This window comes from Prionailurus bengalensis, chromosome E1 (genome assembly GCF_016509475.1).
Source record: "Prionailurus bengalensis isolate Pbe53 chromosome E1, Fcat_Pben_1.1_paternal_pri, whole genome shotgun sequence".
Taxonomy (NCBI): Eukaryota; Metazoa; Chordata; class Mammalia; order Carnivora; family Felidae; genus Prionailurus; species Prionailurus bengalensis.
In genome coordinates, this window is record NC_057347.1 from 57,522,929 (window position 1) to 57,550,776 (window position 27,848).

Genomic DNA, 27,848 nt, shown 5'->3' on the forward strand with positions numbered 1-27,848 from the left:
TAGGGGACTCTCTGGGCTACTCTTGTCCCTGTTCACATACTCCAGGCACACGGGGTTGCTTTCAGCTTCTTGAAAGTGCCGGGCTCTTTGCTACGTCAGAGCCTTCCCACAGGCTGCTTCCCATTCTTGCCAAGCCTTCCTTCTTCTAACCTTTTAGGTTTCAGCCCAAATGTTACCTCCTCACAAAGGAAAGCCCCCCTACCTCCCCGTTGGCCACACCCTATTCATCTCAGATTTGGCTTCTGTTCCTGCCTCTTACCTGTAATCCCTCTAGCAATCCATTATTTGTGCCTACTATAGCACAGATGCGATCCTGAATTATTGAATTTATTTGTGTTTAGTCTGTACCTCCCCTTAATACCAAGCTACATGAGTTCATGGATTGACTGTCCTTTCCACTGCTGTACCTTCAGCTTGTGGCAGGATGCTTGGGACAAAGCAGGAGCTGGTGAATGGGTGGGTGGAATGATGAGTGGATGGGTGTTTGGATGGATGGATGGATGAGTGGGTGGACGGATAGGTGGATGGGAGGATGGGTGGATGGGAGGATGGGTGGATGGATAATTAGATGGCTAGATGGATGAGTGGTTGGATGTGTGGATGGATGGATGGATGGATGGATGGATGGATGGTTGAGTGGGTGGATGGATGGATGGGTAGACGGATGGGTAGATAGAAGGATGGGTGGATGAACAGATGGATGAATCTGTAAAACACTGAGAGCTATAGGGTAAACAAAGATGAATATGGCCCAGTCTGTACCCTCAGGGCAGTTATCTTCTACTAGGGGAAAGAAGACACAGGCCTAAGTAACTTCAGCCTAAGGCAGAAAGAAATGGTTCAGATGATTATTATGTGCATCGAGGACTCTGGCAAATGGGACAACAAAGCCTTGCCCCCTCAGCTTGCTGGCTTCCACTTTTCCCAGGTTCCTTTTCCCCGGCGCGCTGCCTCCTCTCTGTCCTCTTTCTGTGCCATTGTGTTGTGGACCCTTCCCTCACTCCAGCCAAATTTCTCTCTGCTTTGCCCATTTCCAACACATCTGAGAGCGTTAACAGGTTAACTGGTCAACGCTTCCAAGTAATATGTTTGCAGCTACACATTTTAATTTAGTGGGAGCTTCCGGCACCAAGGCAAAGGGGAAGGAAGAGGGTCTGGAAACGAGACAAAATATCTTCTGACCCAGTCAAGTAACTCCACTGGGGCAATGGCCTTGTAAACAATGGCTTGACCATGAGAACAGCCAATGAGAGACCCTCCTCCCGGGCGGGGCGGTGGGTGGGGGGGTGGGTGGTGGTGCTGCGGTCTGTCTGGGTGTGGTGATCCATCACTGAAGTCCACATCCATGATTTGTACCAAGCATCAGAAAACCCAAAAACAACTGCCCTGAAAATATCTTGAGCTCAAGGTAGAATCTTCTTTTTGGGGGGCCAAGGCAGAGCTCCACCTCTCATATGTGCCTCAGAAACAAGCTAAAACGCAAGCCGGATCAAACGGTGGCCAGTGAGGAAGGTGTGAGAAACCCCGCGTCGTCGGGAACCTGGGTAGACCTTCCAGGGGCACCAGGCTACCGCTTCTCCTTCTCCCTCAGAGTGCCCCGGCCAGGACAGAGGCCCACGGCCCCTTGAGGCTGTTGGCAACAAGGCACAACCTATGCTCGGGGCAGCCCAGCAGGTGAGTGCTCTCACATCCCCCCGGTCGGAACGTGTCGGCACCGGGACACCAGGCACACACGTTCCACATTCCTCACCCGCGTTTACGTGTTTCGTTTCCTCCTCGCGCTCATGTCGGGAAAGCGCCAAGGACAACAGAGACACACGGCGCCTGTCCTCAAGCAGCGTAACCCAGGGAAACAAGATTTGCTGACCTTGTACGACGATGTCACTTGTCTATACCACTTTTGTGCAGGGTAGGGCGTGCCGACCCCTTAGCACGGAGGAGGGCAGGCCCATAACAAGAGAAACTCGTTAATCGAGGGTACGTTTACCATAGTCTGTCTGCTTTCTGCAAGCGAGACTCTCGGAGTAAAGAGAGTAACTTCCGTGACACTAAAGTAATTTTTGTGGCATCTCTGGCTCTCCCTCTTCTACTGAAAGTGAGTGGCCTCTCGAAGCGCCTTCTGGGCGAGTCCTTACCATGACCATGGCTTGAATCTTTACACCGGCGTCCTTGACCGCAGTGTAGCGCTTGTTGAGATTGACCATCCTTCCGTCCAAGTCCAACAGGGCCTCCTTCTTATTGTCCTTTCTCTCAAACATCGGGTTGGCCGACCAGTCCTGCAGGGCACAGGTGGGAGTGAGGAAAACATATGGGGAAAACACCTGTGGTCTTGTGCCTTCGCTGCCTGCTCGTTGATGCGAATGTCCTTGTCCCTCGGAGAGGCCTGGGGGCCCCTGAGGACACTTGAGCAGAGAGCTTAGACGGTTTGCCTAAAAGCCAGGCAGAGCCTCGGGGGGTGGGGTGGGGGTGGGGGGGTGCAGGGAGACCACTGGATGGCTCTACCTGCCTGACCAGGCCCAAGAGGAATCACCCTGGGGCAGGCATCTGTGGTGAGGGGTGTGTGGTCAGAGCTGGGCAGAGCATGCATGGCTCCGAATAGCAGGCCCAGGGGGAGGAGTCCCTCTTGTGGGGACAGCTGACCTACTGCTGGGTCGGGGGAGCGGGGATAGGGGGTTCTGACCCTCCTATAATTGGGACCTCTACTACAAGGATTCTTGTCATCGGCAATTACGATATTGATTTTGCTCTATTATCCAATAGTTAGATCTTTTTAAAAAAATTTTTTTAAACATTTTATTTTTGAGAGCAAGAGAGACAGAGTGTGAGCAGGGGAGGGGCAGAGAGAGACACATACACATACACACAGAATCCGAAGCAGGCTCCAGGTTCTGAGCCGTCAGCACAGAGCCCAACACGGGGCTCGAACCCATGAACCATGATATCATGACCTGAGTGGAAGTTGGATGCCCAACCTACTGAGCCACCCAGGTGCCCCCTTTTTTTTCATTTTAAATTCTCATCAATACACACAGCAACAAAACACTGAGTGGGAAAAGTTTCTGGACAAAACCCACACCCCCTTGGCCCCATGTCTTCCTGTCTCTCCATCCTGGTCCCCACTGGAAACTTCAGTTGCCCCAGCACTCGAGATGGTTTGTGGGACTCTCTGTGTCAGACTGAGTCATGTCTAGACCGTCTTGTGACTCGAGTGTGAGCAACCAAGGTTTAGCTCACCTGCCTCTCCTTTCTCCCCAGTATTTGAGAATTACATGTGCCTTATTTATTTTTTTTGCATTATTTATTTCAGGTCTAATAGACTGACTTGAATTGTTTTCTTTTCCAATTACTTGGTTTCCTCATGCAGCCGGGGAGTCAGATACTACTTACTGTCTTGTTTGGGTTGCTGTTTTTGGATGGAGTAATCCGTGTGAGGGCCTGGGCGAGCCAGACCCCGCTTCTGCACCCAAACCCTGAGTGAGGTGGCCCTCCATCCACCCCCTCCCTTCCGGCCGGGCTGCAGCTTCTGAATGGACGTGTAGAGGACACGGCTGGGGGCAGGGCCCTGAGGCCAGCACGAGGGGCCCGGTGACTGCTCCCCCTGTAACTGAGATTAACGTGGGAGGTGAGAAGGGCCAGCCAGATGAGATGGGGCCCCTCGATGGGATTAGTGTCCTGATAGGAAAAGGCAGAGAGACTAACTGTGTCCTCACCATGTGAGGCAGGAAAGGAGCCCTCGCCATCAACTACAGCTGACAGCACCCTGATCTTAGACCTGCAGCTTCTAGAGCAGAGCCGACTGAACGTGTGCTATTGGAGGCTGAGATGTCGTGTTATGGCAGCCAGGCCAATGTCCCCAACCCCCCTTCCTGCTCTGACACAGAGGGCGCAGTCAGAACGCACTCCTGACCCCAGCAAGATCAGAGCCAGGAGAACCAGCATTCCTGCTGTGCCCGGTGGAGAACGTGGAGACTGGCAGAGCTCCCGAAGGGGGTACCCATGAGACATTGAGCAGGTACAGAAGATTCGGCCTCTTTGGGACAGGAAGCACTTAACCAAGTCTGGGGAGCGTTAACAAGAGGAGACACCTGTCCAGACGCACAGCGGGGGCATTTCTGAGCCCCGATGGTGACGAAGAACTTTACGTGCCTACAGAGAGAGCAGGGGCACCCACAGGACAGTCACACCATCGCCAGCCTTGTCAACGTGGGCCTGGGAGACAGGGACTGTGATGGCTGAACTGTGTCCCCCAAATTCACAGGCTGAATCCCGGACCCCCTGGTATCGTGGGATGTGTCTAGAAAGGGGTCTTTAAAGAGCTGGTGAAGGCAAAATGGGGCCATTAGGTGGGCAAGAGCCGAGTGTGACTCATGTCCTTATAACAAGGGGAGATCAGGACACAGACATGCACAGAGGGATGACCACATGAAGACACGGGGAGGAGACGGCCGTCTGGGAACCCAGGACAGAGGCCTCTGGAAAACCACCCTGACGGCACCCTATCCGGACGTCCTGCCTCCCAGACTGTGAGGAAATGAACTTCTGCTGTTTAAGCCGCCCAGCCAGCAGGCTTTGTCAGGGCAGCGTGAGCTCGCTGATACACAGATGTCTTTAGACTGTTGAAAGGAAAGGACCGTATCAAAAAAATTGCTCATCTGGACAGGACAGCTGCAGGTGAGGTCAAGAGAGACAGATTTTTGGACAAGCAAGGACCCACTAGGTCATCAATGCACCTTTCCTGCCCGCAGAAACCACCTGAAGAAATATTCCACTCAAGCGACAACCGAGCAATGATCCCGGTCTACAGTTTATGGAGTAAACCCAAGCGGGTGTTGGTGAGCCCCTCCCTCCCTACCTCTCAAACATAGAAAAGAAAAAAGAGAAAAGAAAAGAAAGTTCACACCATGACAAAGGAGACTCAAAACCAAACGATGGCCAGAGTCAGAAACGTGAAACTCTTCCAGCTCAGACATTTGCAGGGAAGGGGCCGGAGGTGGCAGAATATGTGAGGTCCCATGGGTGGGGGCACAATGGGCAGTAAAACAGAATGTGATTATTTAATCTTGATATATCAATGGAGACATAGAGCTTAAACATGATTGTTTTAAAAATGAAATGGAGTGGGGTGCCTCCTGGTTGGCTCAGCCAGTGGAGCACGTGATTCTTAATCTCAGGGTCATGAGTTTGAGCCCCACGTTGAGCACAGAGATCACTTAAAGAAATAAACTTAAAAAAAAATGGAGTCATGTAGTAGACTGTAAATTAACGAGGCAGGGCAGTTCAAGCTCCCCTTTGGATGTGTCACTGCAGATGTCTCTCTGCACGTTAGGGCCTTGATGATGGACCGTGGGGAAGCTAGTGAAGGAATTCGCCCCCAGTTTCCTGGATTGGGCTTGAGTGAAAGTCATCTCGGTGCCTCCCTGAGCCGAGCTGAGTCTCAGGGTACCTTCCTGCCCCCTGTTCCCGGTGCCTTCCCGGCAGAGAGAGGACCCTACAAGCACTCTTGCTGAGCTCAACAGAACGGAACAGAATTGAATTCTGCACCCTGGCCTGGGACTTCTCTGCCTTGGGACCACCTTGACATCATTGTGCAGTCCAGAGCCTCACACAACAAGTTCCTGCTGCCTTTGGGACTCTCTGTGAGCATCTCCGCAGGTGCCTTCTCCCCAGGACCCTCTCCTGGGCTTCTGGTTAAGCCCTGCTCTATAATACCTTGCTGCTTACTCACCTTCATGGCCTGAGAAATTCCATCTATATTTTGCTTGGCTTTTTGCATCCTGTTCTGCAAATTATGTAGAATTTCTCGCAAGTCTTGGATATACTCTAACACACCTAAAATATAAACATCAAGGAATATAACGAAATGAACAATTCAGAACAGTGAAAAGTCTTGGGCAGGCTTTCGCACTCATCACTGCCAGACAGCACTTGGAAAACATGCCCGCTGCTCATCCAGAGTTCTCCAAACGCAATGCTGACGGACGACGCACGCAGCGTCTGTTCAGAAGCAGGACTTCCCTATCCCCAAATAGGTGGGTCATCAGTTCTCGGGCCCCCACCCCCCGAGGGGACCCCTCGCGCCCCTGCCCCTCCAACCACCAGCAGGGCACTGGAGACACATGAGCATGGTGACAGGTCTCAACATCCTGGGCCACAGCGGCTGGAAAGAGGTGCGTCCTTGGGCCACAGTGAGAAGCAGTGTATCTCCTCTGCACGGAAAGTCCAGGCCAACCCTGGCTGCAGGAAGGTGGATGGTCCCACCTTCTAACTGAGACAGTGGAGACAGGATATGGCCGAAAAACGGCCCAGGGCAAGTTGCAGGCTTTGATAAAGGAGACAGCCTTGGCGGTGGTGGCCACCCAGAGGTGGGTCCGGAGGGGAGGGACATCAGGGGGGAAGGCTTCTGCCTGCTCCGGTGGCGGGAGGAAGGGACTTCATGGGCACACTTCTTTCTGCTTCTCCAACACCTGCCCAGGAAACCACCAAAGAGCCCCAGGCCCCACAAGCCCACTGTGAAAACTTTGGGACCCTTGGTGTTCCCCGCAGGGGTCTTTGCCTGATTCCATTCGTAAGTGACACAAATGGGCTCTTTGGGACAGGGCAAGCAGGTGGAACTCTCCGATGGCCTTTAACATAACCCCACTGGAGTCAAAGTGGACCCACCCAACCGGGAGGCAGAAGCAGCCATTTGCAAGTATCATAGGACAGACACTGGACAGGGAGGACATCCCCCCCACCCCGTCCCACCGCCATTGATCTGCTGGTCATCCTCCCAGTGAGACAAACATGGCCTCAGTACCTTCCCCGTTCCAGAACAGCGTTGTTTCAGCAGTCAATAACTTGACATCGATTGCTTCCAGCTCTGACTTTATTAGTGGAAATTCCACATCCATCACGGTGGTCTTTATCTGCAACAAAAAGGCTACAGTCTCAGGGCCTTTGCTCCAAATCCAGCCAGATTTTAAATGGTCTCATGGTTAGGGTTTTCTTACCCACTACCAGCCAAACCAATTACAGCTTGTGTCATTTAATTGGGAATTATGTATAATTCAAATTCCAGAGATTTCAGCTTCTACAAGCTACTTTTATCACCAAGGAGTTATGTATGCACTTAACTCTTGGCTACCTACGGAATGGGGGTAGAAACAGAAGGAAAGGGGATAATGGGACAATAATGAGTGTGTAATCCCAAACTGTTTTTATTTGGCTTAAAATCATACAAAGAAACTCAGAGAAATGGACAGGAGTAACTGAAGCAGGTTGGGGCTCAGAATCTCTCCTTGGTCATAAACCCCAAGCCTGCAATTTAGGTACATCAAGGAGACCCAGGGGGTGCCTGGGCGGTGTGTGTGTGTGGCAGGGCGTGGTGGGGGGGCCGCGCTCAGTTGGCTAAGCCTCCCACTCGATTTCAGCTCAGGACACGATCTCGCAGTTCATGAGTTCAAGCCCCACATTGGGCTCTGCGCTGACAGTGTGGAGCCTGCTTGGGATTCTCCCTCTCTCTGCACCTCCCGTTCGCATGTTCTTTCTCGCTCTCAAAATAAATAAACTTTAAAAAATGAAAAAGGAGGGGCGCCTGGGTGGCTCAGTCGGTTAAGCGTCCGACTTCCGCTGAGATCACGATCTCACGGCTTGTGAGTTCGAGCCCCGCGTCGGGCTCTGTGCTGACGGCTCGGAGCCTGGAGCCTGTTTCAGATTCTGTGTCTTCCTCTCTCTGCCCCTTCTGCCCCCCATCATCCTCTGTTCTCTCTCTCAAAAATAAACACACATTTAAACAATTTTAAAAACAACTAAAAAAAATAGAAAAGGAAATCTAGGATCTACAGGGAAGCTATTCAAGCTGTTTGTGAATCAGAGCACTCATCCAGGTCCTATATAGTGTTGATACACTTCTACCCTGCTCTAATAGAGAAATTCACTTAAGGCTTGGAAAAAACACCAATTCACAAAACAGGAGGAAAAAGGAGAAAGAGGGTGTATACAGTTGTTTATAAATTATTCCTTTTTTAACTTTTTAAAAAATTTAATGTTTATTGATAGAGAGAGAGAGAGCGCGCGAGCGTGAGCAGGGGAGGGACAGAGAGGGAGGGAGACAGAATCGGAAGCAGGCTCCAGGCTCTGAGCCATCAGCACAGACCCCGACGCAGGGCTCGAACTCACGAGCCGTGAGATCATGACCTGAACCGAAGTCGGACGCGCAACCAACTGAGCCACCCCGTCGCCCCTGTAAATTATTCCTTTAAATGATAAGCACCATTGGAGTCTTGGAATGTCCTTTTACCTAGCAACATTTTTATTTTATATAACTTTTCAAGGACACTTGTACTTTATAAAGTGAGGGATGCAAAACAGAGTTAAAATCGGACATTAAACGCTGACCACTCTTGCCTTTCAGAATAATCCCTCACATACATTTATTTGGTCCTTTTACGTGCCCCCCCCCCCCCCCCGCCGCCACCCCTTTCTGCTGACCTCCACCCTCAGGTGTTTTCATGTGGTTCACTCTCTAAGCAGGTGGGTGAGGCCAGAGAAGTAAAGCTTACAAACCTATCACCGATAGAAACAGGACGGAAAGAAGAGAATTCTATCTATGGAATTACAAAGCGAGTGAACGAGAAGGTACCGATTCCACTCATCAGAGTTTAGCTACGAAATAACTATAACGGGCCGTGGTCCCCTCCCAATTACCCGTGCCGTGGCTTTGAGAACATACCCCAAGTGAGATCGTTTCACAGCACGCCTCTGTGGTGTGTTTAGTCACTAAGTCCTGTGACTAGAGTTCAGCGGGGAACCCTTCACACAGAACTTCTCCAGCTGGGAAAGGTGCTGAGTTCCTGGTGACTGCGTCACGGGCAGAGACGGGAGGTATGTCCCGGGCTCCGAATCCAAGGCCAGCCTGGCCGGGGCCGCCTCAGGCTGCGCGTCCCGTCCACGACGCACGTGGACACTCAGGGCCTCAGGAAGGCCGTTCGTTTATTGCCTATTTTCCGTAGTAACCGCCCAGAAAAGCAGCCACTATGTCTGTCGTAACTGCCAGAGTAAACAGAGCCCACGGCGATGAGATCCACGTAAGGATACGTCCGTCCTGTGTATTTTTTAAGAGCCTATGTTATAAACCCACGCCTTTAGGGTGCTGCCCTCAGAAGTGTGACCTGGGGGAAAAAAAACACACTCGGGCGGTCCCTCGGATACCCCAGCAGACTCCTTAAAGCACCGCGTGCCCCTCTCTGGCTCGGACACTAACAGACCTGAGCCATCTGCAGGCCAGTGGTCTCTTGCCAACAGAAAGCACGAGGACAAGAAGGGCCTGGCACGTCTTTAAAGAGGGGGATCCCGGGGCACCTGGGTGGCGCAGTCGGTTGAGCGTCTGACTTCAGCCAGGTCACGATCTCGCGGTCTGTGAGTTCGAGCCCCGCGTCGGGCTCTGGGCTGATGGCTTGGAGCCTGGAGCCTGCTTCCCATTCTGTGTCTCCCTCTCTCTCTGCCCCTCCCCCGTTCATGCTCTGTCTCTCTCTGTCCCAAAAATAAATAAACGTTGGAAAAAAAAAAATTAAAAAAAAAAAAAGAGGGGAATCCGCGTCAGCAGCGAGCGTCTCTAGCTCCAGGCCTCCTCACCCTAACCCAACGTTTGTATCAGCAGAGGGACAGAAGAGGGACAGAAGAGGGACAGACAGCATCCGTAGCCGGAGCGAACGTGCTGCTGGCTTCTTGAGTTGGAGAGCAGTGGGCCTGGCTGGGTTTCGTGTGGAAACACAGAAGTCAAAGACGGGCTCTTCTTTTTTACATTTATTTATTTATTTATTTTGAGAGCGAGCGAGCGAGCGAGTGAGCAGGGGAAGGGCAGAGAGAAGGGGAGAGAGAATCCCCAGAAAGTTTCACGCTGTCAGCACAGAGCCTGATGCGGGACGGCGCACGTAAGCGAGCCACCTACAATTTTATCCTGAGAAACACGATTAGTGAAAACGAGCTTCCTTCAGTTTCCACTGACCACGTCTTCGGTGACATTTCCACCGTCACGCGCGTCACCGCGTGGCGGCGGTATTTCTGACAAATCGACGTGACGGCCCGAGCCGGCCCGCTTCACTTCGCGCTCGGCTTTGCCAGCGTGGTCACGAAGGGGGTCACCTCCACCAGGAGCGGGGGGCTTCCCGGGTCTCCCCAAGGCCTCTCTCTTAATCCTCGGATATTCCGACTCTTCTCTTGGCTGGCACCAGATTGCTGGGCTCGGTCCAGCACACGGTGTGATCTGGCCACCGTCCCCTACAGGAGAGGTTGGCTAAGCACCATCTGCTATTCCAGAAACACCCTTCGGACTCAGCATTACTGCTGCCATTTTCTTAGGTCTTAGGAGGGAGGTGCAGGGCGTGCCGTGCTCCGGTGAATACCAGCTCACATGGAACCTAGGGAGGTTGCTGGGGAGGGGACGGAGAGCAGGTGCAAGTGCTCCCCTGCCCGTGCGGGATGGACCCGGGCATTTGGTACAGGACTCCTGCAAGACAGGCGAGGGAAGGCAACAGAGGCACGGCCCTGCGGCTCTAAGAAAGGGGCCCTCGGCTCAGGAACCCGTGAACAGAGGCATCTCTTGGGCGGATCTGAGGCACAAAGCACAAGAACAAAAATGAAAACGTTCCAGGCCCCAGACGGTGACGGTGCTGCCCGTCGGGGGCAAGCTCGCTGCGAGAACCATGAACCTGCCGTCGGTGGCTTGAATCTCACGAGAGTGCAGAATGAGCGAGGTTACCAACCGGAAATGCACAGACGTGGACGCATCTGGGGGACCCAAGGGGATGGATGGGACCAGCAAAGTCCACGTTCAGGCACCTCCTTGGACTCTCGGGGCCTCTCTGGCCGCGGGCTGAGCTGCCTGTTCCCTTCCTTCCACAGCCTGTGCTTCTGTCCTTCTCCGTCTCTCTGTGACTCCCACGTGAAGGAGGCTGGCAGCCAATTCCAAATTCCCAGGGCTCCAAGGAGAGGGAATCTTGGTGGCCCTGTGGATCAGGCGGGTGTGGTGGGCCAAATGGCTCTCCAAGGACGTCGGCGTCCTAGTCCCTGGGATCTGCGACCATCCCACCGTACCCGGCAAAAGAGAATTTGCGGATGAGATTCACTTAGAGACCGGTAGGTGGTCCAGAATTATCCGGGCGGGCAGGCCCAACGCAATCACAAGGTCCTCGTGAGAGGGAGGCGAGAAGGTCGGAGGGGAAGAAGGGGCGTAACAAAGGAGGCAGAGGCCGGAGGGGTGTCGTCTGACGGCAGAGGGACGCGGAAGGCGGTGGCCTCGAGGAGGCAGGCGAGGAGGCGGCTTAGCCCGCCAGGAAGTGGCCCGTCTCTGATTTCAGCAGAAGGAAGCAGATCTTGGACTTCTGACCTCAGAGCCGGAAGAGAGTAGACGTGTGCTGTCGGAAGCCACTGCGTCTGTGGCGGCCTGTGGCGGCCACCCCAGGAGGCTCACGCAGAGCCCACGTGCAGCCTCGTCCGCCGCAGCCTGGGCAGGAGCGAAGGTCATGTGGCCCCAGCGGCAGCGTCTTCTGGGGTCTGTGCGGAGAGGGGTGCCCGCCACGGCCCACGGCGACCCGAGTCCACGCCTCCCCGCGTCCCCTTCTGATCTTGGATTCAGCTTCCAGGGGCTCTCATGCCAGGAAGGGGGTGCGCGGAACAAACAGCCCTGGAGCCGGAGGCCCCGGCCCCCGGGGCCAGTCAGTCACTGGGAGCCCTGATTCGGAACCAGCCTCTGCACGACCACCTGTGTGAGGTCCCCAGATCTGGCGGAAGAGGACCTCTTGTGCCACAGAGCACAGGTGGACCTGTCCCCTCCCAGGTCCCGGTCCAGCCTACCTCGAGGCCAGCTCCCGCCCTCCACCTCTTGGGTCACAGGGTCGCTGGGAAATTTGTAAACCCTCCCACCCCGCCACACCCCACTGGGAGTAACGGAATGGCTTTGAGATTCCCCAAGGGCAAACTACGTTTAGGAGAGTACGGCGCCTCTAAGCAATCGTGGGACGGAGGCCAACGTCCAGTGGAAGTAAGGTTTCCGTCACTGGCTGTTCCGTCCCCATCTCTGCCGCTGCTGTTTGGGTTGATGGCGGAGTGGCTCGAGCCACGTTGTAACAAGAGGGGGTCCTCCCCTCCTCTACTGCGCTCGGAGACCCTACCCCTTTGTTTGTCCTAAACAAAACCCGAAACTCGGCAAGTAAAACCAAACTGCACCAGCTCACCTCATTGTACCAGCCAACGATGAGTTCCAAGTTGCCCACAAACTTCCGGAAGGTCTCATGCTGTGAGAACAGATCCTCGGCACTGCTTGGGATCTCTTTTTGCTGCTGGAAACCCAGGTACTTGACCTCTCTCAGAACTGCCACCAACTAGGGCCAATGGAGATCACAGAAAAGGTCAGGGCGCGACCCCAACGGTACGGCCCTCAGCAGCGCAGGTGAAGGGCGCTCCCAGGTCACTCCCCGTCCTGGGCGCACGGTCTCCCGTTGGCATCCAGGACACCAGGCTCTCCCAGTCACCGCCATCAGGTGGTGCTTTGACGCTTTAGAGGTTTGCATGCTGGAGACTCCCAGGGTGTGAGCCCTCTCGATCGCTCTCGCCTCGGCGACCTCACCCAACAGCATGGCTTTAAGGACCAGCCACGTGTGGGTGGCACCACACACAAGTTTGTGTCCCCAAGCCAGACCGCTCTCCCGACCCTCGGGCTCCCGTATCCACCCGCCCACACAGCGTCTCCATTCGCGCGTCCAGACGACATCTCAAGCCCAACGTGGCCAGAACAGGCTGTCTTCCCCTCAGCCTGCTCTGCTCGCCGCCTCCAGCTGATGGCAGTTCCGCCCCTCCAGTGGGCCAGCCCAGAGCGGCTGGGGCTCAGGCTGTCATCGTCAAAGACTCTCTTTCCAACCCGTCCGAGCCCCACGGGCTCTGCGGCCAAAAGCCATTCGCCCCTCACGCCGTCGTCGCCGACACGCTGATCTGGGCCACCACCGTCCGGTGGTCTCTCTCCCGGATTATGGCAAAAGGCTCCTCCCAGCTGGGCTTCCTGCCCCTGCCCCTGTCCCCGCCCCCCGTCTGTTCACACGTGGCACCTAGAGGGATCCCCGAAATATACAAACCACATCGGGGCACGTCTGTCCTCGAAAACCCGCCACGGCAGCCACGTCACTCGGAACGGAAACCCAAGTCCCTCTGCTGGTCCTGGAGGCTCTCAGTGCCCTGTCTCCCGCCCTCCTCCACCCCTCCCTTCACCTCCTCTTCCACTCCCCTCCCCAGCCCTCTGCTGACTCCACCCTGACCCCAGACCCCACTGGCCTCCCCGCCGCCCCTCGAACACACCCGTGTGGTCCTCGCCTTAGCCGTTTGCCCTCCTCAAAGGCTTCTCCTCGAATCCGCTAACTCCCTGACCTCCCGCAAGTCTCTGCCGACATCCAAACTTCAACCTGCCCCCCAGCCCTCCAGGTTCTCGGAGCCACCCGTCCCTACCTCCTCAGTATCACCTACCTCGCTGCTTTTGTTATGCCAACTTAAATTTCCTCCTGCCCCTCCTCCGCCTCCTTCCCCCAGCTCTCCCTTTCCTTCCCGCCCCGTCCTCCAGTGAAAGGTATGCTCCAGGAGGACAGAGATTTTTGTCTGCTTCGTTCGTTCATTTACTCCAAGCACCGACACAAAGTAGGTGCTCGGTAAACATTTGTGGAGTTAAAAAAAAAAAAAAAGACCACATTTTAGTGGAAGAGAAGGAGAAACCTCACATCTGCCTCCCCGGCATCGCTGCCGGGATCTAAAGCGTGGCAGGTGCGTTGTGGCCGGAACCTGGGCCACCCCACTCCTCTGTCTTTGGCACTTGGCTCACAGCTACCCAGGTTTGAGCCCTGGGATGCACGCCCCACAGCCCACCCGTGAATCCTGTCCACCCAGCCTGACTTAACCAGAGGGCCCCTCTGCTCAGACCCCGCAAGGACCTTTCTCTCCGCGTTCCTGTCGATTCTCAGATTGACGTTGCCTCTTGAGACCACAGGAGAGGCAGCCAAGCTGCGAAGGACTATCGTCACCGAAGCTGCCGTTTGGTCTCGTGCCTCAGACACGTCGCGGACACGCTTTGCCGCTCACGCGGTAAGGTTCCAGCTAAATACGCCACGGGTCTGTTCTTTGGGCTTCTCCCACCCGCCATCCGTAGGGGGGCCCTGGTCCCAGTGGAAGCTTTGACGCGGACGCCCTCTGGACACGGCGGCAGGACGGCACGCACCGCTTTGCTGAAGTTGACTCGGATGAGGTTGGTGACGGGGTCCCGCCGTATCAGGGGCTGCCCCAGGTTGAAGTGGCAATCCTGGTCCACGCCGGCCACCCACTGCCGGTAGATCCTCTCGCGGTAGTTTCTTAGCAGCCCCATCATCTCGTCATACTTCTGGTAGATCAGCTTGGCCTCCGTGCTGGACATGACCCTGGAATCGGTCAGATGGGGTGACGGGGCGGTGAGGTGCCCGCCTCCTTCAGGGTCTCTTTAGCGCCCTCAGTGCGGCTCCCAGAACTGGGGGTGCTGAAGCAGCCGGCTTTCCCTTTCCTCTGGGCCGGGAGACTGAACGGACAGACAGACAACCGCCTGTGACGGCAGCAACGGGTCCAGGATGTCAACCCCCGCCCCGGTAACAATTGGCCCCAAATGGCCAGGACTTGGTTGAGGACTGCCAGCTTCCCGTCCAACTCAAGATGGATTGGAGAAAGCCGGAGACGCCCCCCAAGCCAATCGCAGAGGCGACCCCTCCAGCCCCCAGGCCCGGGGCGGCCTCCAGTCAGGGCACAGCTGAAGCCCTCTCTCTGTTCTCCCCTCCCCCGCCTGCGTCCGCGTCCTGCCGTGACAAGCTCCGACCAGCCAGTGCTCGTCCTCACTTGGACGGTTTCGTCACTCTCCCTCGGGCTGACCGTCGGGGCGGGGGCAAGCCAGATCCTTAGGGCCGAGCTCGCCGAGCAGGCTCCCGCTGGAGGAGGGGGGATGGGAGTGGGGTCTCTTCCGGGATCGTGCTCTGGGGAGGAGAGGCCTGGCCAACGTGAAGGGTGGGACGGCCTCGGGAGTCGGGATGGACCCTCCCCTCCCCTGCCGCCACGGAGGCGCGCTGCCCCCCGGGGCCGCGACTCACGGGTGGTCTATGTGCTTCAGGTCCCTCATGGGTGCCTCCAACCTCTCCTGCAGCTCCAGGCTCCACTTCAGCTGCCCGGCCACGGGGGGCATGTTCTTGTGGAGCGGGGGGATGTTCCCGCCTGCGGAGGCTGCGAGCTGGGCGTCGTACAAGGTCTTGGTGTTGTCCAGCTCGGCGTCAAACAGCTCCAGCATGACCGAGTACCTGGGCACCACCTCAGCAAGAATCAGAGGCCGCTCCAGGAGGCCCCCACACATGTACAGGAGCTGGGGAGCGAGGAGAGGCGCGCCTTCGCCGGGGTCCCCGCCGGCGGCCCCCTCCCCGGCACCACCCCCCGCCACGTGGCTGTTGGCCCAACGGGGCGAGGACACAGAACCTTCCTCTGTGGAGCAGCTGGTTAAATGGGACGCCTCCGTGATTCGCAGGTTGACACATGCGGGGTCCCAAAACGCTTGGCTGGAAGCCAACGCTACAAACTAGGTCTGAGGTCTGGTAACATTCGAGGCCCGAGAGAAGTCAGGCTGGCCAGGGTGGGGGCGGAGGTGGGGACGGGGGGCCCAGGCAGTGAGCAGAGATGCCGGGGGCGGGGGGGGTGGGGAGCACTGATTGAGAACATCGCCCCCAAGGATTTGAGGAAGTCACAGAGGGAGGTTTGGAACGTGGAGTAGGCTGTGACGCGGGGGGGTCCAAGCCAAGGTTACCGCAATCCCCTGTAATGTGTCCTTTACCCTGAGAGGAAAGCTAGGCCTGCAGACCTGTCTGCTGGATGCCATTGGCCCAAATTAACCTGGGAGGCAACACAGCACATTTCTGAAAACAGTAACCATGCCCGAGGAGAACCTCTGCAAGTAGCTGGCTCATCGCCCTCACGGCCTATGTACGCTCAACATTAGGAATTGTTTTAGAACATAAAACGCTTAGTAGAAGAGAACAAGATATTTTATCTGGATGTTTGGGGTAGGGTGCTGGCTGGAATCCGATGGAGAATTTTCCTAAAAGGTCACAGCTCATGGTCAAGGCACAGCAAAGCCTAGGGCCCTGGGCTAGGCCTGAAGGGGGAGCCCTTCCTAGAACCCAGACAGAGAAAGTTCTGGAAGCTCCTCAGCTGGCCTGAGGTCATCCCAGACCCGGACTGGGGCCAATGAGAGTGGCCCTTGAGGCAAACGGAGATCAAAGGTGCTCAGGTCACAAGGTCCAAGGCTCTTGGGGTCTGGGGGCACTGGACCCAAGTCTCAGATTCGCCCCAGTTTTTGGTGTGAAAAATATGACAATGTCCCCAAAATGGCCTTTCTGGCCAACAGTGAGACCCGGCTGCAGAAAAAGGAGAGATCTTCAGGCCCCCGGAAAGCCAGACAGAGTAGCTGGATCGCTGGGAGAAAGTAAGGCTCCAAGCACAGCTCCCTGCGGGGTGGGGGGGGCTGCCACTGGGGGTCACCATTGTCACAAGTTCTCACAAAATTGACACAGGTTCCTCTTGTTGGTTCACGACCCTCCTGACGGTCTGTCTGTCCGGTTCCCCTCCCACCACCACCCCCCCCCCGCCGCGTTCACATGGTTTTGGCTTCTGGGCAGGAAGCTAATCTTATTTTCTGCCAGGAGATCATGTGGAAAATTGCTCTAGAACTTTCCTGGCTGTGTGTGAGAGACGGCATCGGGGCAGCTTGGGGACTTGCAGGGAATCCACGGGCTGGGACGGAGGGAGCCCCGGGGGCCCGTCCTAATTAGGGCTCAGGGTTGTCAAGCTGGAGAGGAAATGCTCCCGGGTGCGGAGGGAAAGGCAGGTAGATGTGGAACCCACGAACCGAGAGATCAGGACCTGAGCCTAGATGCTAAAGTCAGACCTTTAACCAACCGAGCAACCCAGGCACCCCTCTCTTTTTCTTTTTTTCTTTTTAATCTAGCACGAGCACAAAGTTAAAATTTCGGAGAGAACCTTTCCTTTTTGCGTGCAGAACCCAGATTAAGGCCGTGAAAGGAGAGGGGACGAGAAAGGCCCCGGGCAGAAGAGTGCCCTGTTCACGACCTCTGTGCTCTGGCTCGTGGCCCCCTCCCTCCGCCACCCCCTTGAGTGCCTGGGGGGAGGGGGCTTCCTCCCGGACACCCTGCCCCTCGCAGCGCGGCGCTGACCGCAGGCTCCCGATCACGAAGGGGATGACTTTGTTGGTCTGGCCGCAACAGCCCAGGTCCCTGAGTCCCCTGGACTGACCAGCACAAAGCCCCAGCTCCTGAGCCCCAAGAGCACAGGTACGCGTCTCTCAGCTCTGCCCTTGCAGGAGGGGAGGCACAGGGCCCGCCCGGCTCCTGCGCTGCCCTCCAGCTTGGGAGACCCCATCACGGGGTGCGGCGGGAGACTCCTGTTTCCAGGTTACAGGACTGGCTGGAAACCTGTGTTCGGGACCCTTGGAGCTTTGGGACACCAGTACCACTCCGCTCCCTCGGCCGGAGCCAGTTCCCTGGGCGACGAGAGCCCAAAAGCACCTGCTGTCGTGCCCGGCTGGCTGGGTTCCGAGTGCACCCAAATCAAGCGCCTGCCTTTGGGGAGGTGATATTCGAGCCCGGAGGACAATGAACACACAGAGACCCACACACAATAGAAGACATCAGGGAGGGCCGGCGGGTCTGCAGGGAAGTCCTGGAGGCCTCGCGCTGGCCTGAGGCAGCTACCTAAGGGGAAGAATGTTCCAGAGACGGGAACAGCACTTCCACTGCTGTGTTAATTTGCATTCACGGATATTCTGCTTGGAGCACCGACTGAATCTAAGACTAACTTGCTCATCCCATTTGCAGATCCGATTCCCTTGCGTTTGCAAAAACAAGGTCTAGAAGGCGAAGGCAAAGGCACATCCTGGCCATTTCCGCCGGGGAGATCCAGGATCCAGGAAGATGGTCAGCACCCTGAGCTACCTGGGCCACCCCAACTGTCCTCCTGTCTGGCCACGCTCAGGCTGGTTTGGGGTCCCGGCTCTGCCGCTGGCTGGCTAACAGCGTGACCCTGCGCAGGCTTCTGGACTTTTCCGAGCTGGCACAAGGAGATGGCTAACGTGGGTGACAAGTTCAGCCAAGCGCGTGGGACCGAAGATCCTAGAATGACTACTGGGCGTCCCCTGTGGGCACTGAACTTCCTGCAGCAGCCTAGAGCCTGCACAGCAGGGGAAGCAGCAGGTCTGACCCGCAGAGTGTCCGCGTCGAGAAACACGCGGAAAACCAGGCAGAAATAAAAAACCTCCCCAAGTACATACGTATATTTACGCATCTGAATGCTCGATGCCCATTCTCCAGAGGGGCCGTGGCATCAGCAGAGTCCCCCCTCCATCGTTTTGTTGGGACCAGGCAGGCCACGGAAATGCACAAAGAGGGGTGAGCGAGGGCAGGAAGGAGTGGTGGGGGCTGGGGCCAACTGGACGCCACGTTCTGTCCACAGGGAGGAAATCAAGCATTGGACGCTCAACCGACTGAGCCACTCAGGCGCCCCCGTGCTTCCCTTTTGAACAGATATTGTCCAGGGGGGTTAGCGCCTTTCTGCCGTCTATTTTTTGACATTCTTTTTCCATAGCATCATGCCTTTTTTCTAAGCGCAAAAGTGCTAAAAACATGTAACGCTCGCCACCTGGACATCGTAGAAAAGCACACAGAAGGCAGACACGTACCCACAGGGCAGCGGCGGGTCCCTGTTAATGATGCCGGGGCCACTCGTGGAGCCTCGGATGTCGAAGAGGGCGTGAATTCAGCTCAGCGGGTCAAAAAGTGCACGTTTGATTTTTACAGCAACTCTAACGTTTGGTCCTTTTGAGCAGGGGGAGGGTCGAATGAGTGAGAACAAAGGGACACCTTCACTTAGTGACTATCGGTAAACGGACGAACTGTCACCTGCTCCTTACTCCCTTTCCTTCCTTACTCTTTGGCGACAAAACCCGACAGGAGTTACCTAAGGAGCTCTGAGACGCTGAGCAAGGCCCCCGGCTGGGCCAGCCCCTCCTCTCCAGATGGTCACCCCAAGGTGGCTCCCGGCATCTCCCCCCCCGGGTGTTGCTGGGACACACCGCGGCCGGCAGGCCCCTGCCCACGCCTACCTTTGCGCATGACTCAATGGAGCTGCAGTCATCAAAGCCCTGGCAGAAGATGGTGGCCAGCCGCCTATCCAGATCTTGAATTTTGGTCTCAAAACCGGCATAATCGTCGTCAAAACTCTGCAGTTGAATCAGAACACCAACCTGGTAAGTCGGCATGCAAAGCGGGGGAATACTCGCTCTGACCGCGACCCTGAGCCCGCTGGCAGGATTCGGGGCTCCATCTGAGTGCGCAAATTGTCGTGAGCACGTCTTCAGAACGTGACCGTCTAACACACCCCCTCCCTGTGCCTCCCACACCCGGGGCGTCTGTCGTGGATCCGGCCGAGGCCCCCGACTTACCGAATCTCCGGGGTCCAAGGGGTCATATTTGCACTCGGCAAAGACCTTCACCAGCTCAAAGACCTCATCGTAAATCTGGGTGACCATGCTTCCAAGGATGTTCCCTCTCACTCCCCCGAGCTCAATTTTCTCCAACTTCAGAAACTCGATGGCTGTTTTATAAAGATCCTGGGGGAAGGGGGAAAAAAAAAACCCACCCAGTAATCTCCGTAACTAAACGCAACGGATGAGCCACTTATCCAGCAGGAAGGAGCCAGGGAGCAAGAACCCTGGGGGCCTCAGGGCAGTGGGGGGCCCTCTGTTCATTTCTGTTCTGTAAAGTGCTTTCTGGAACACTCTGAGAGTCACCTTCAAGCCGTGAGGAGGTTGGGCTCTTCTGGTCCGGACCCCACACCGCCCGAAAGGCACCTCTACATAGATCACGCTTTACTCGGGGCGCCTGGGTGGCGCAGTCGGTTGAACGTCCGACTTCAGCCAGGTCACGATCTCGCGGTCCGGGAGTTCGAGCCCCGCGTCGGGCTCTGGGCTGATGGCTCAGAGCCTGGAGCCTGTTTCCGATTCTGTGTCTCCCTCTCTCTCTGCCCCTCCCCCGTTCATGCTCTGTCTCTCTCTGTCCCAAAAATAAATAAACGTTGAAAAAAAAATTAAAAAAGATCACGCTTTACTGGGGCCCCCATTTCCTCAGCTGTGGGGGGAGGCAGTTGGAAAGGCACCATGTAGTTTCTGCTGTCCTGACTCAGCTTCAAATCCTCTGCTTCCTGGAAGCCCGTCCCCAACTTCGAGCCCGTCCCTGACGGGGGTCTGAAAGGATGCCCTCACGCCCAGGATGCCGGGACAGAGGCCTGCATGTAAATCCTACCGCCTCTGAGGTGGGGCCCTGTCTCCTCCTGGAGGCTTTTGCAACTATTCTGGCCTCTGGCGGGGGTCTCCCTTTCCGGAACCCCCACTCGCTCTTGACCTTGGCCTGTAATCACACCCGGTCCGTTCACGGGACCTCGCTGCTTCCGTGTGAGGCTGCTGTTTCCCAGTCCAGGTCCCCAAGGCTCCTTGAGGATGTCACGCAGCCTCGGGAGCCCAACCTAGGGCCTGGAACTGATCACTCCCCCGGGCCAGTGCCGAGGCCGGGGCCGTCTCCCATCAACTGGACAGAGTAGGTACTGTTATGAGCTCATTTTACAAATAAGGAAACTGAGGGGCACCTGGTGGGTCAGTCGGTTAAGCGTCTGACTTCGGCTCAGGTCATGATCTCACGGTCCGTGGGTTCGAGCCCCACGTCGGGCTCTGTGCGGACAGCTCGGAGCCTGGTCCCTGTTTTGGATTCTGTGTCTCCCTCTCTCTCTGCCCCTCCCCTGCTCTCTCTCAAAACTAAAAAAAAAAAAAAAAAAAAAAAAAAAACTTTAAAAGCGTTCATTTGCTCGGTCACTCCACGTATCCGACAGTGCTCGTGCGGGGCCCTGTGTCCGTCCACACCTGCCCCAGCCTAGCCCCGCTAGTCCTCTCCCACGGCCTCCCGGCTCCCTGGCTGTGCCTGCTTAATTTGTCATCAGCCTGCTCCTGGACAGAAGGTGTGGGGTGTGGAGAAGCAGCCACAACGGGCCACTTTTGTTCTTGGCCGACAGCTCCGGGCGCGGAGGAGGCCGGCCCGTGACTCGGTTTCCCCACGACGCGGATGCTCGGGCGGGACTCTCATCCCCCTTGCTGGGGGCTGTGTGATGGTGGCGGGGTAAGGACGGGAGGCGCAGCTCTGCCAAGGTTAAGGGCAGCCTGAACCAAGCGTCACCTGTACCTCAATGGTCTGGATGCGACGAAAGAAGGCATTCATTCTGGAAAACGCCAGGGACGAAGGGAACTCCCAAGGCACCGGCTCCTTGTCCTTCAAGGGGGGAGAGAGAAGGGAGGCCGTGCTTGGCCCAGACACTCCCACGGGTGCAGGTGGAGCTCGCGCGGAGTCGCCCCCCGACCCAGCTCTGACGTCAGGCCGTACCTTAAAGAAAAGCCTCATGTTCGCACAGCAGAAGTCGTAGGTGTGGTAGAGCTCCTTCAGGACGCCCACGGACAGAGAGATGCCGCTCAGAACCTCCTCTGTTTCGCCCTGCAAGCCCTTCAGCACCAGATCTGGGCTCAGGAAATTGCGCGTCTGGGCCGAAGAGAAGGCGTTCCCAAGTCGTGACCGAGCTCTCTGGGGGGGACATCCGGGCGCACTGCCCACAGGCCGCTCAGCGGGCTACGAACAGCCCGGCACGGGGTCCTCGGCCTACCCCTTGGGACACGTCAACCGTCCCTTATGTCCCTGTCCCAACCGGTCGGCCGGCTGCCTGCCTCGCCCGGCCCTGCAGCCCCACAGTGTATGGGCTGCTGCACAGATTCTGGTCCCCCGGGACCAGGGGCCTCCAGGGACCCAGAAATACAGCCCTGCCCCCCCCTGCAGGGTCCAGGCCCGCAAGCACCACCCGCAGGTGGCCCAGACTCAAAGGCTGGTGGCTGGCTGAGGCAGGCTGGTGACAAGCAGGGAAGGAAGGGAATCCGGAAGGATCTCGGGGCAGGTGCATAAAACCCCTCAGTCCCGGCCGAGTCTTGGGGTGCTGGGACTCGGTCCCCTTGCTGTCCTCCTCCCTCCAGGTGTGGGGGGCAGCTTGGGCTGGCACTGGCCAGGTCTTGGGAGGACTCTTGGGTGGCCACCAAGAGGGCCCAAGCTCAGCCCGGGGCCCGTAGACCCCGGTGCCAGCCACTTTGCGTGCGTGTAACCGCCCGGGAACGCCAGAATCGGGGACACGGAGAGACAGGGAGGGGCAAGGTTACCATCTCGATGATCAGGTTGCAGAACTCCTGCAGGATGATGATGATCCGGGAGGGCGTGTCGTCGTGCTCGGAGGTGGCCCAGATGAAGCCGGTCGTGAACAGCACCTTGGCGATGACGGTGGGGAGCTGGCGGGGGGGAGATGGGCGGGTGTGCCTCCAGGACGGGACCCCAGAGCGGAAGGAAGAGGTGCTCCCCAGGACCGTGCAGCCCTTCCCGGCCAAGAAGCCCCGTGGCGTGGGGGAACCCCTCCCCCTAAGACACGAGACCAGCCCCTCAGAGCGGCCTCTGTCCGGCTGACACACCACCGTGAAGTCGGTCTGCTCCATCTCTTCCAGAAGGATCCGCAGAGGCTTCAGATACAGAACAATGTCATTGGCCTCCTTCAGCCCTACACGGGACGAGAGCAAGGGCTCTCTGTTCATCGACACCTGCTCCTCGAGACCCACCACCCTTCCCCAAAGGAAGCTGCTGGAAGGGAGGCGCCCCAGCCCCTCGCCGAAGGCACCGACCGCTCCCTGGGCTCACCTTCGGTGACGTTCATGTACACACTTTGCAGGGCCGGCCAGTAGCAGCTTCTGGCTTTTTCCAGGATCTCGACTATTTTGTTCACTTTGGGCCTGTTCAGCTGAGAGAGAACACAAGGAGCCTTTCGAGAGAGGCTCAAAGGACCCTGACTCAAAGGACCCTGACTCAAAGACCCTAGACCCTGCGGCCGCTGGAGCGGAGGGCTGCACGTGGGGCCTCGGGGATCCTGGGGGTCCGCACGGAAGGGCCGCGTCGGTGACGAGTCTGCCTGGCTAGACGGTGGCTGCCGAGCAGCTCAGTCCCAGTCACCTGCTCATGGATGCACTTGAGGTTCATCAGCCGGGCATCCCAGAACTCAAACTCGACACGGGGCAGGGGGTGCTGTCCGTCCAGCAGGGCCTGGGCCGAGTCTTGGCTCAGCACGTCCCGGATCTGGTGGGACCAGTCGATGATGACGGTTTCGATGGCGTGCAGCAGCGAGTTGTCCAGGGAGGGGGGGATCCTGCAGAGCAGAAGGTGGGGGAAGACGCTCTCACAGCCACAGGGCCGGGTTTTACCAGCTCTGCCCCTTCTGGGCAGGAATCGTGCCCCCCTCCCACCCGCCCCCGCCAGCGGCCCTCAGACAACAGGCCCCAGGCATCTTGCCTCACGTCCCAGAGGGTGGTGGAGGAGGAGGAGGAGGGTGGAGGAGGAGGAGGAGGAGGGTGATGCAGGAGGAGGGTGATGCAGGAGGAGGGTGATGCAGGAGGAGGGTGATGCAGGAGGAGGGTGATGCAGGAGGAGGGTGATGCAGGAGGAGGGTGATGCAGGAGGAGGGTGATGCAGGAGGAGGGAGAGGGGGAATGGGGATGGGGAGGGGGAGGACGGTGGGGGGAGGAGGACGGTGGGGGGAGGAGGACGGTGGGGGGAGGAGGACGGTGGGGGGAGGAGGACGGTGGGGGGAGGAGGACGGTGGGGGGAGGAGGACGGTGGGGGGAGGAGGACGGGGGAGGAGGAGGACGGGGGAGGAGGAGGACGGGGGAGGAGGGTGCAGGAGGATGGGGGGGAGGAGGACCTCCCAGCTCAGAGAGGCCCAGATTGAACAAGGATGAGGCCACGTCCAAGGTGGGCTCCTCGTGCCATCCTGATCGGGGCCGCACAAGGCATGTGTCGGGGGTTGTGTGGAGGACCTGCCTGCACAGTGAGCCCCCCAAGAGCGGTCACCCTCCGACACGAGTAGATGGAGCACGCCGTCACCCCACAGCGGCTCCGAGAGCCTCACACACCAGCCAGCTGAACCTGGTGGTCGGGCAGGTGTGGGGGGACATCTCGTGCCTCCCGGGGCCTCTGGGACGACACAGCCTCTACCTACAAGCGCGGTCTCCGCCTGCCCCAAACCCCTCCCACGCCCCTCGGTGCCCACGTCCCAGATCTGGATATCCTGTGTGACACCCTATACGGGCCACGGGCCACGGGCCGCCTGGACGCACACACGTGCGTGGTGGGGGAGGGGCTCCAGTCCCCCCCTCCCCCCACCCCCGCCGCGCTGCCCTCCTGCCTTTGACCTCGGACTCAGCGCCGTCTCCCGGCACCCCGTCCTCCCGTGCTGCAACCCTGCCGGGCCACCGGTCGCCTACTCCCGCACCCGGCCGGTGGCCTGGGCCGAGCCGCCTACCTCTCCACGGACTCCAGAGTGCCGTCCAGACTCCCCAGGTGCTCCGGGACGGGCAGCAGCGTCGTCCCTCTGATCTTGCCCCCCATCACGAACATCTCGTTCTTCAGCTTGTGGACCTGCCTGACAATGTCCTCCGAGACCACCCGGGGCCATCCGCTCAAGTTTTCTCTTTGGTTTAACAGAGAGCAGAGCACCTGGAAGGCAAGGGCCCCGGACGTGTGCCCACGTGTGTCCTCCGACCCGGTGGCGCCCAGGAGGAGTGGGGACCCCGAATCGATGCCAGGGGGAGGCACGGCCGGCAGAGGGGCGCGGGCCCAGGACGGCCACCCGCCGGCAAAGCCAGCTCCGCGAGGGGAGAGCCGGGCCCCCCCCCCGGCTCACGTGAAGCCCCAACCCCGGCACCCTGGGGTGTGGCTGTCTTTGGAGACGGGCCTTTCAAGAGGTGATCGAGTTAGAATGAGGTCACACGGGTGGGAGGCCCAAATCCAACGCGACTGGCGTCCTTGTGAGAGGTCTGGATGCTGACAGACACGGAGGGACGGCCAGGTGAGGACACGGGGAGGAGACGGCATCTACTGGACCAGGAGGGAGGCTCCAGAAGGAACCCCTCCCACACCTGGATCTCAGACTTCCAGCCCCCAGGCCCGTGGTACCCTGTCGTGGCAGCCGGAGCAGACTGACGCGGACGCCTGTCAGCTCCGGGCCCGCCAGGCTCCTCCTCCAGATGGAAGGACGCTGGCCTGAGCCCTGAGTTGGCACTTGGGTCCCACGAGTCCTCATCTCACACGTGAGAAGAGCAATGGCCAGAAAGCTATGTCACTCGGACTCTGGCTGGTGTGGCTGTCCAGAGGTCCTAACGTGGTGCCGGGCCGGGGGCTCTCGGTCTGGTCAGAATGCAGGTCTGTCGGGGCCCGGTCGGTTGAGCGTCCGACTCCGGCTCAGGTCACGATCTCACAGTTCATGAGTTCGCACCCTGCGTCGGGCTCTGTGCTGATGGCTCGGAGCCTGGAGCCTGCTTCAGATTGTGCGTCTCCCTCCCTCACTGCCCCTCCCCTGCTTGTCTCTCTCTCTCAAAAATAAACATTAAAAAAAAAAAAAAAAAAGGACACAGGTCTGCCTCGGCATCAGGGCTCCTGCATTTCTAATGGGGTCCCAGGGAGGCTGATGCCGGTGGCCTGTGGCCACCCCATGAGTGGCAGGGCTCTAGACCACCCACCACCAGAGATCCTTCCTCTGGCCCCTGACCCGCCCGGGGCACCCACCTCCTCCACAACAGCGATCAGGTGCTCCACAGGGGTGGGGCTTATGTCCCCGTAGATGAGCTGGTCTTTGTAGGTATCCTTCTTGACGTTCCCCGGTTTCTTCTTGATGAAGTAAACGCCTTTGGACTTGAGGGAGGCGGGGAAGCCCAGGCAGGGTATGATCATGCCGGCCGGACTGAGCGTCAGAACCAGAACCAGCACGTCCGGCTTCTCAAAGAACTCGGTGAACAAGGCCAGGTTCTCCTCGGCTCCCACCATCTTGCTCCACTTGTCGGGCTTGAACTTCAGAATGAGGGCGGCGACTCCCTCTAAATACTCTAACCTGACGTCCGGGGTGATGGTCATCGTGACGCTTCCTTAGACCGCGGTCGTCCCTCTGGCGTGCAGAGACGCCGACGCAGCTCTGTTTGCCGGGACACCTGGCGTCCCCCCGTCTCCGGAGCCACTGGAAACCTCTGTTCTGACCAGGCAGCGAGGGAAGTTTCCTTGTGAACGTACACTCTTCAGCGGTGCATGGGCTGGGGGGATGGAGGGACTGGGGGAGGGGTGGGGGGGACCCTGCACTGCCGGGGGGGGGGGGCTGTCTCCAGGGGCTAGGACCACACACCAGTGGGGTGCACTTGTGTGAATTGAGACCAGGGAGCTAAGAGCTGGGAAAGGTAGAGATGGGTGCCGGTGAGAAGGGAGGGCAGAAGATGATCGGAGCCAGGTGGTCCGATGGGGGTGGCGGTGGGGGGCAGATGAGACCAGAGAAGGGTCAGGTTGAAGGGTCCCGGGGAAGACCTCACACCCCAAGTGCATGGGCGGAGCTCAGAAGGAGGCAGGGGTGGAGCCCGTGTGCGGAGAAGCGTCAAGTCCATTGTGGTCTCCACCCCCCCCGACTGTGGCCATAGTGTACCCCAACTTTTGCCCAGCTCTTTGGCCTTCCCGTGCCGCCCCCCACCCCCCACCACAGGCTCATGAAGGGGTCAAACTACAGATTCCTCATAGACCCCTCAGAAGCTGCTCACACCCCCATCCAGGAGACGACCCCGTGGATCTTCCTGCAGGGGCAGGGTTCACTGGAGTGCCGGGGGAGGGGGGAGGAGGTGAGCAGGGGGGAGCACTGTGGTTTTATTACCACCTAGGACCCGTGTGGCTCCAGCTTTCCAGGGGCCCTGGGACTTGACTGGAAGAAGCCAGGACTAGGGGCTGAGGCAGGGCAGAGAACAGTCTGGAGCAGCTGGAGTGAGGGCCCCGGGAAGGCAGGGAGGGAGGCGGCGGTGGGCGACCTGCACGTCCTGCCCAGACCCAGCGAGGACAGAGCTTGGGGGTCCGAGCACCCGTCACACAATTAAAGGCTCACCAGCTGAGCAAATGCTTGTGCCAGGCGGAGGCAGGGTGAACCGGCCAGCGGCGCTTTCCTGGACCAGAAAGGAAATGGCTCCCTTCCCTTGAGGGGCTCCAACTGCCACGGAACTTCTGCAGGTCTCCTCAGCAGCTGGGACTTCTAGAACTTTCTCCCTGGGGACCTGAGGGACCAGCAGTGGTGGAGCAAATGGCCAAACCTCCATCGCCCACCACCGTGGGGAGGCTCGAGGACTGTAATATTTTTTAAACTCAGTTGAGCCATCTCTGCCTTTGAACTGGAGCATTCGGGCTATTTCCAGTTCCTGTAACCCCTACTATATTGGGATTTAGGTTTATTGTCTTACTTAGTGCTTGGTATTTATCCCACCTCTTCCAGAATGCCTTTCTTCTCCTGTCTTGCCACCTTCTGGATTCTTTTTTAATTTTTTTTCTAACATTTATTCATTTTTTGAGAGACAGAGAGAGACAGTATGAGTGGGGGAGGGGCAGGGAGCGAGGGAGACACAGAATCCGAAACAGGCTCCAGGCTCCCAGCACAGAGCCTGTCGTGGGGCTCAAACTCACAAACTGCGAGATCATGACCTGAGTCGAAGTCGGATGCTCAGCCAACTGAGCCACCCAGGAGCCCCTGGATTAAATAATTTTTATTATTTTGTCCCCCCTCTCATTACTTTGGTTATTATACATCTTTTTGTTTTCCCTCTGGAGGCGCATAGACATCACAAC

General features: G+C 57.8%; 1 protein-coding gene across 1 annotated transcript in view; it reads right to left on the reverse strand.

Annotated features, from left to right (window-relative positions):
• The window catches only part of DNAH17 (dynein axonemal heavy chain 17), a 99,928-nt gene extending 72,604 nt beyond the window's left edge, over nt 1–27,324 (reverse strand). The window contains exons 1-17 of the mRNA XM_043585684.1: nt 27,118–27,324; nt 25,773–26,232; nt 24,511–24,704; nt 23,166–23,358; nt 22,857–22,956; nt 22,634–22,719; nt 22,331–22,456; nt 21,516–21,668; nt 21,318–21,404; nt 19,532–19,699; nt 19,193–19,309; nt 15,123–15,388; nt 14,234–14,429; nt 12,213–12,359; nt 6,797–6,905; nt 5,726–5,829; nt 2,136–2,276 (exon numbers count right to left, since the gene is read on the reverse strand). Coding sequence (XP_043441619.1) covers nt 2,136–2,276; nt 5,726–5,829; nt 6,797–6,905; nt 12,213–12,359; nt 14,234–14,429; nt 15,123–15,388; nt 19,193–19,309; nt 19,532–19,699; nt 21,318–21,404; nt 21,516–21,668; nt 22,331–22,456; nt 22,634–22,719; nt 22,857–22,956; nt 23,166–23,358; nt 24,511–24,704; nt 25,773–26,117 — 2,532 coding nt within the window. The 5' untranslated portion in view covers nt 26,118–26,232; nt 27,118–27,324. The remainder of the gene's footprint in view (nt 1–2,135; nt 2,277–5,725; nt 5,830–6,796; nt 6,906–12,212; nt 12,360–14,233; nt 14,430–15,122; nt 15,389–19,192; nt 19,310–19,531; nt 19,700–21,317; nt 21,405–21,515; nt 21,669–22,330; nt 22,457–22,633; nt 22,720–22,856; nt 22,957–23,165; nt 23,359–24,510; nt 24,705–25,772; nt 26,233–27,117) is intronic.
• Between the last annotated feature and the right edge of the window lie 524 nt (nt 27,325–27,848).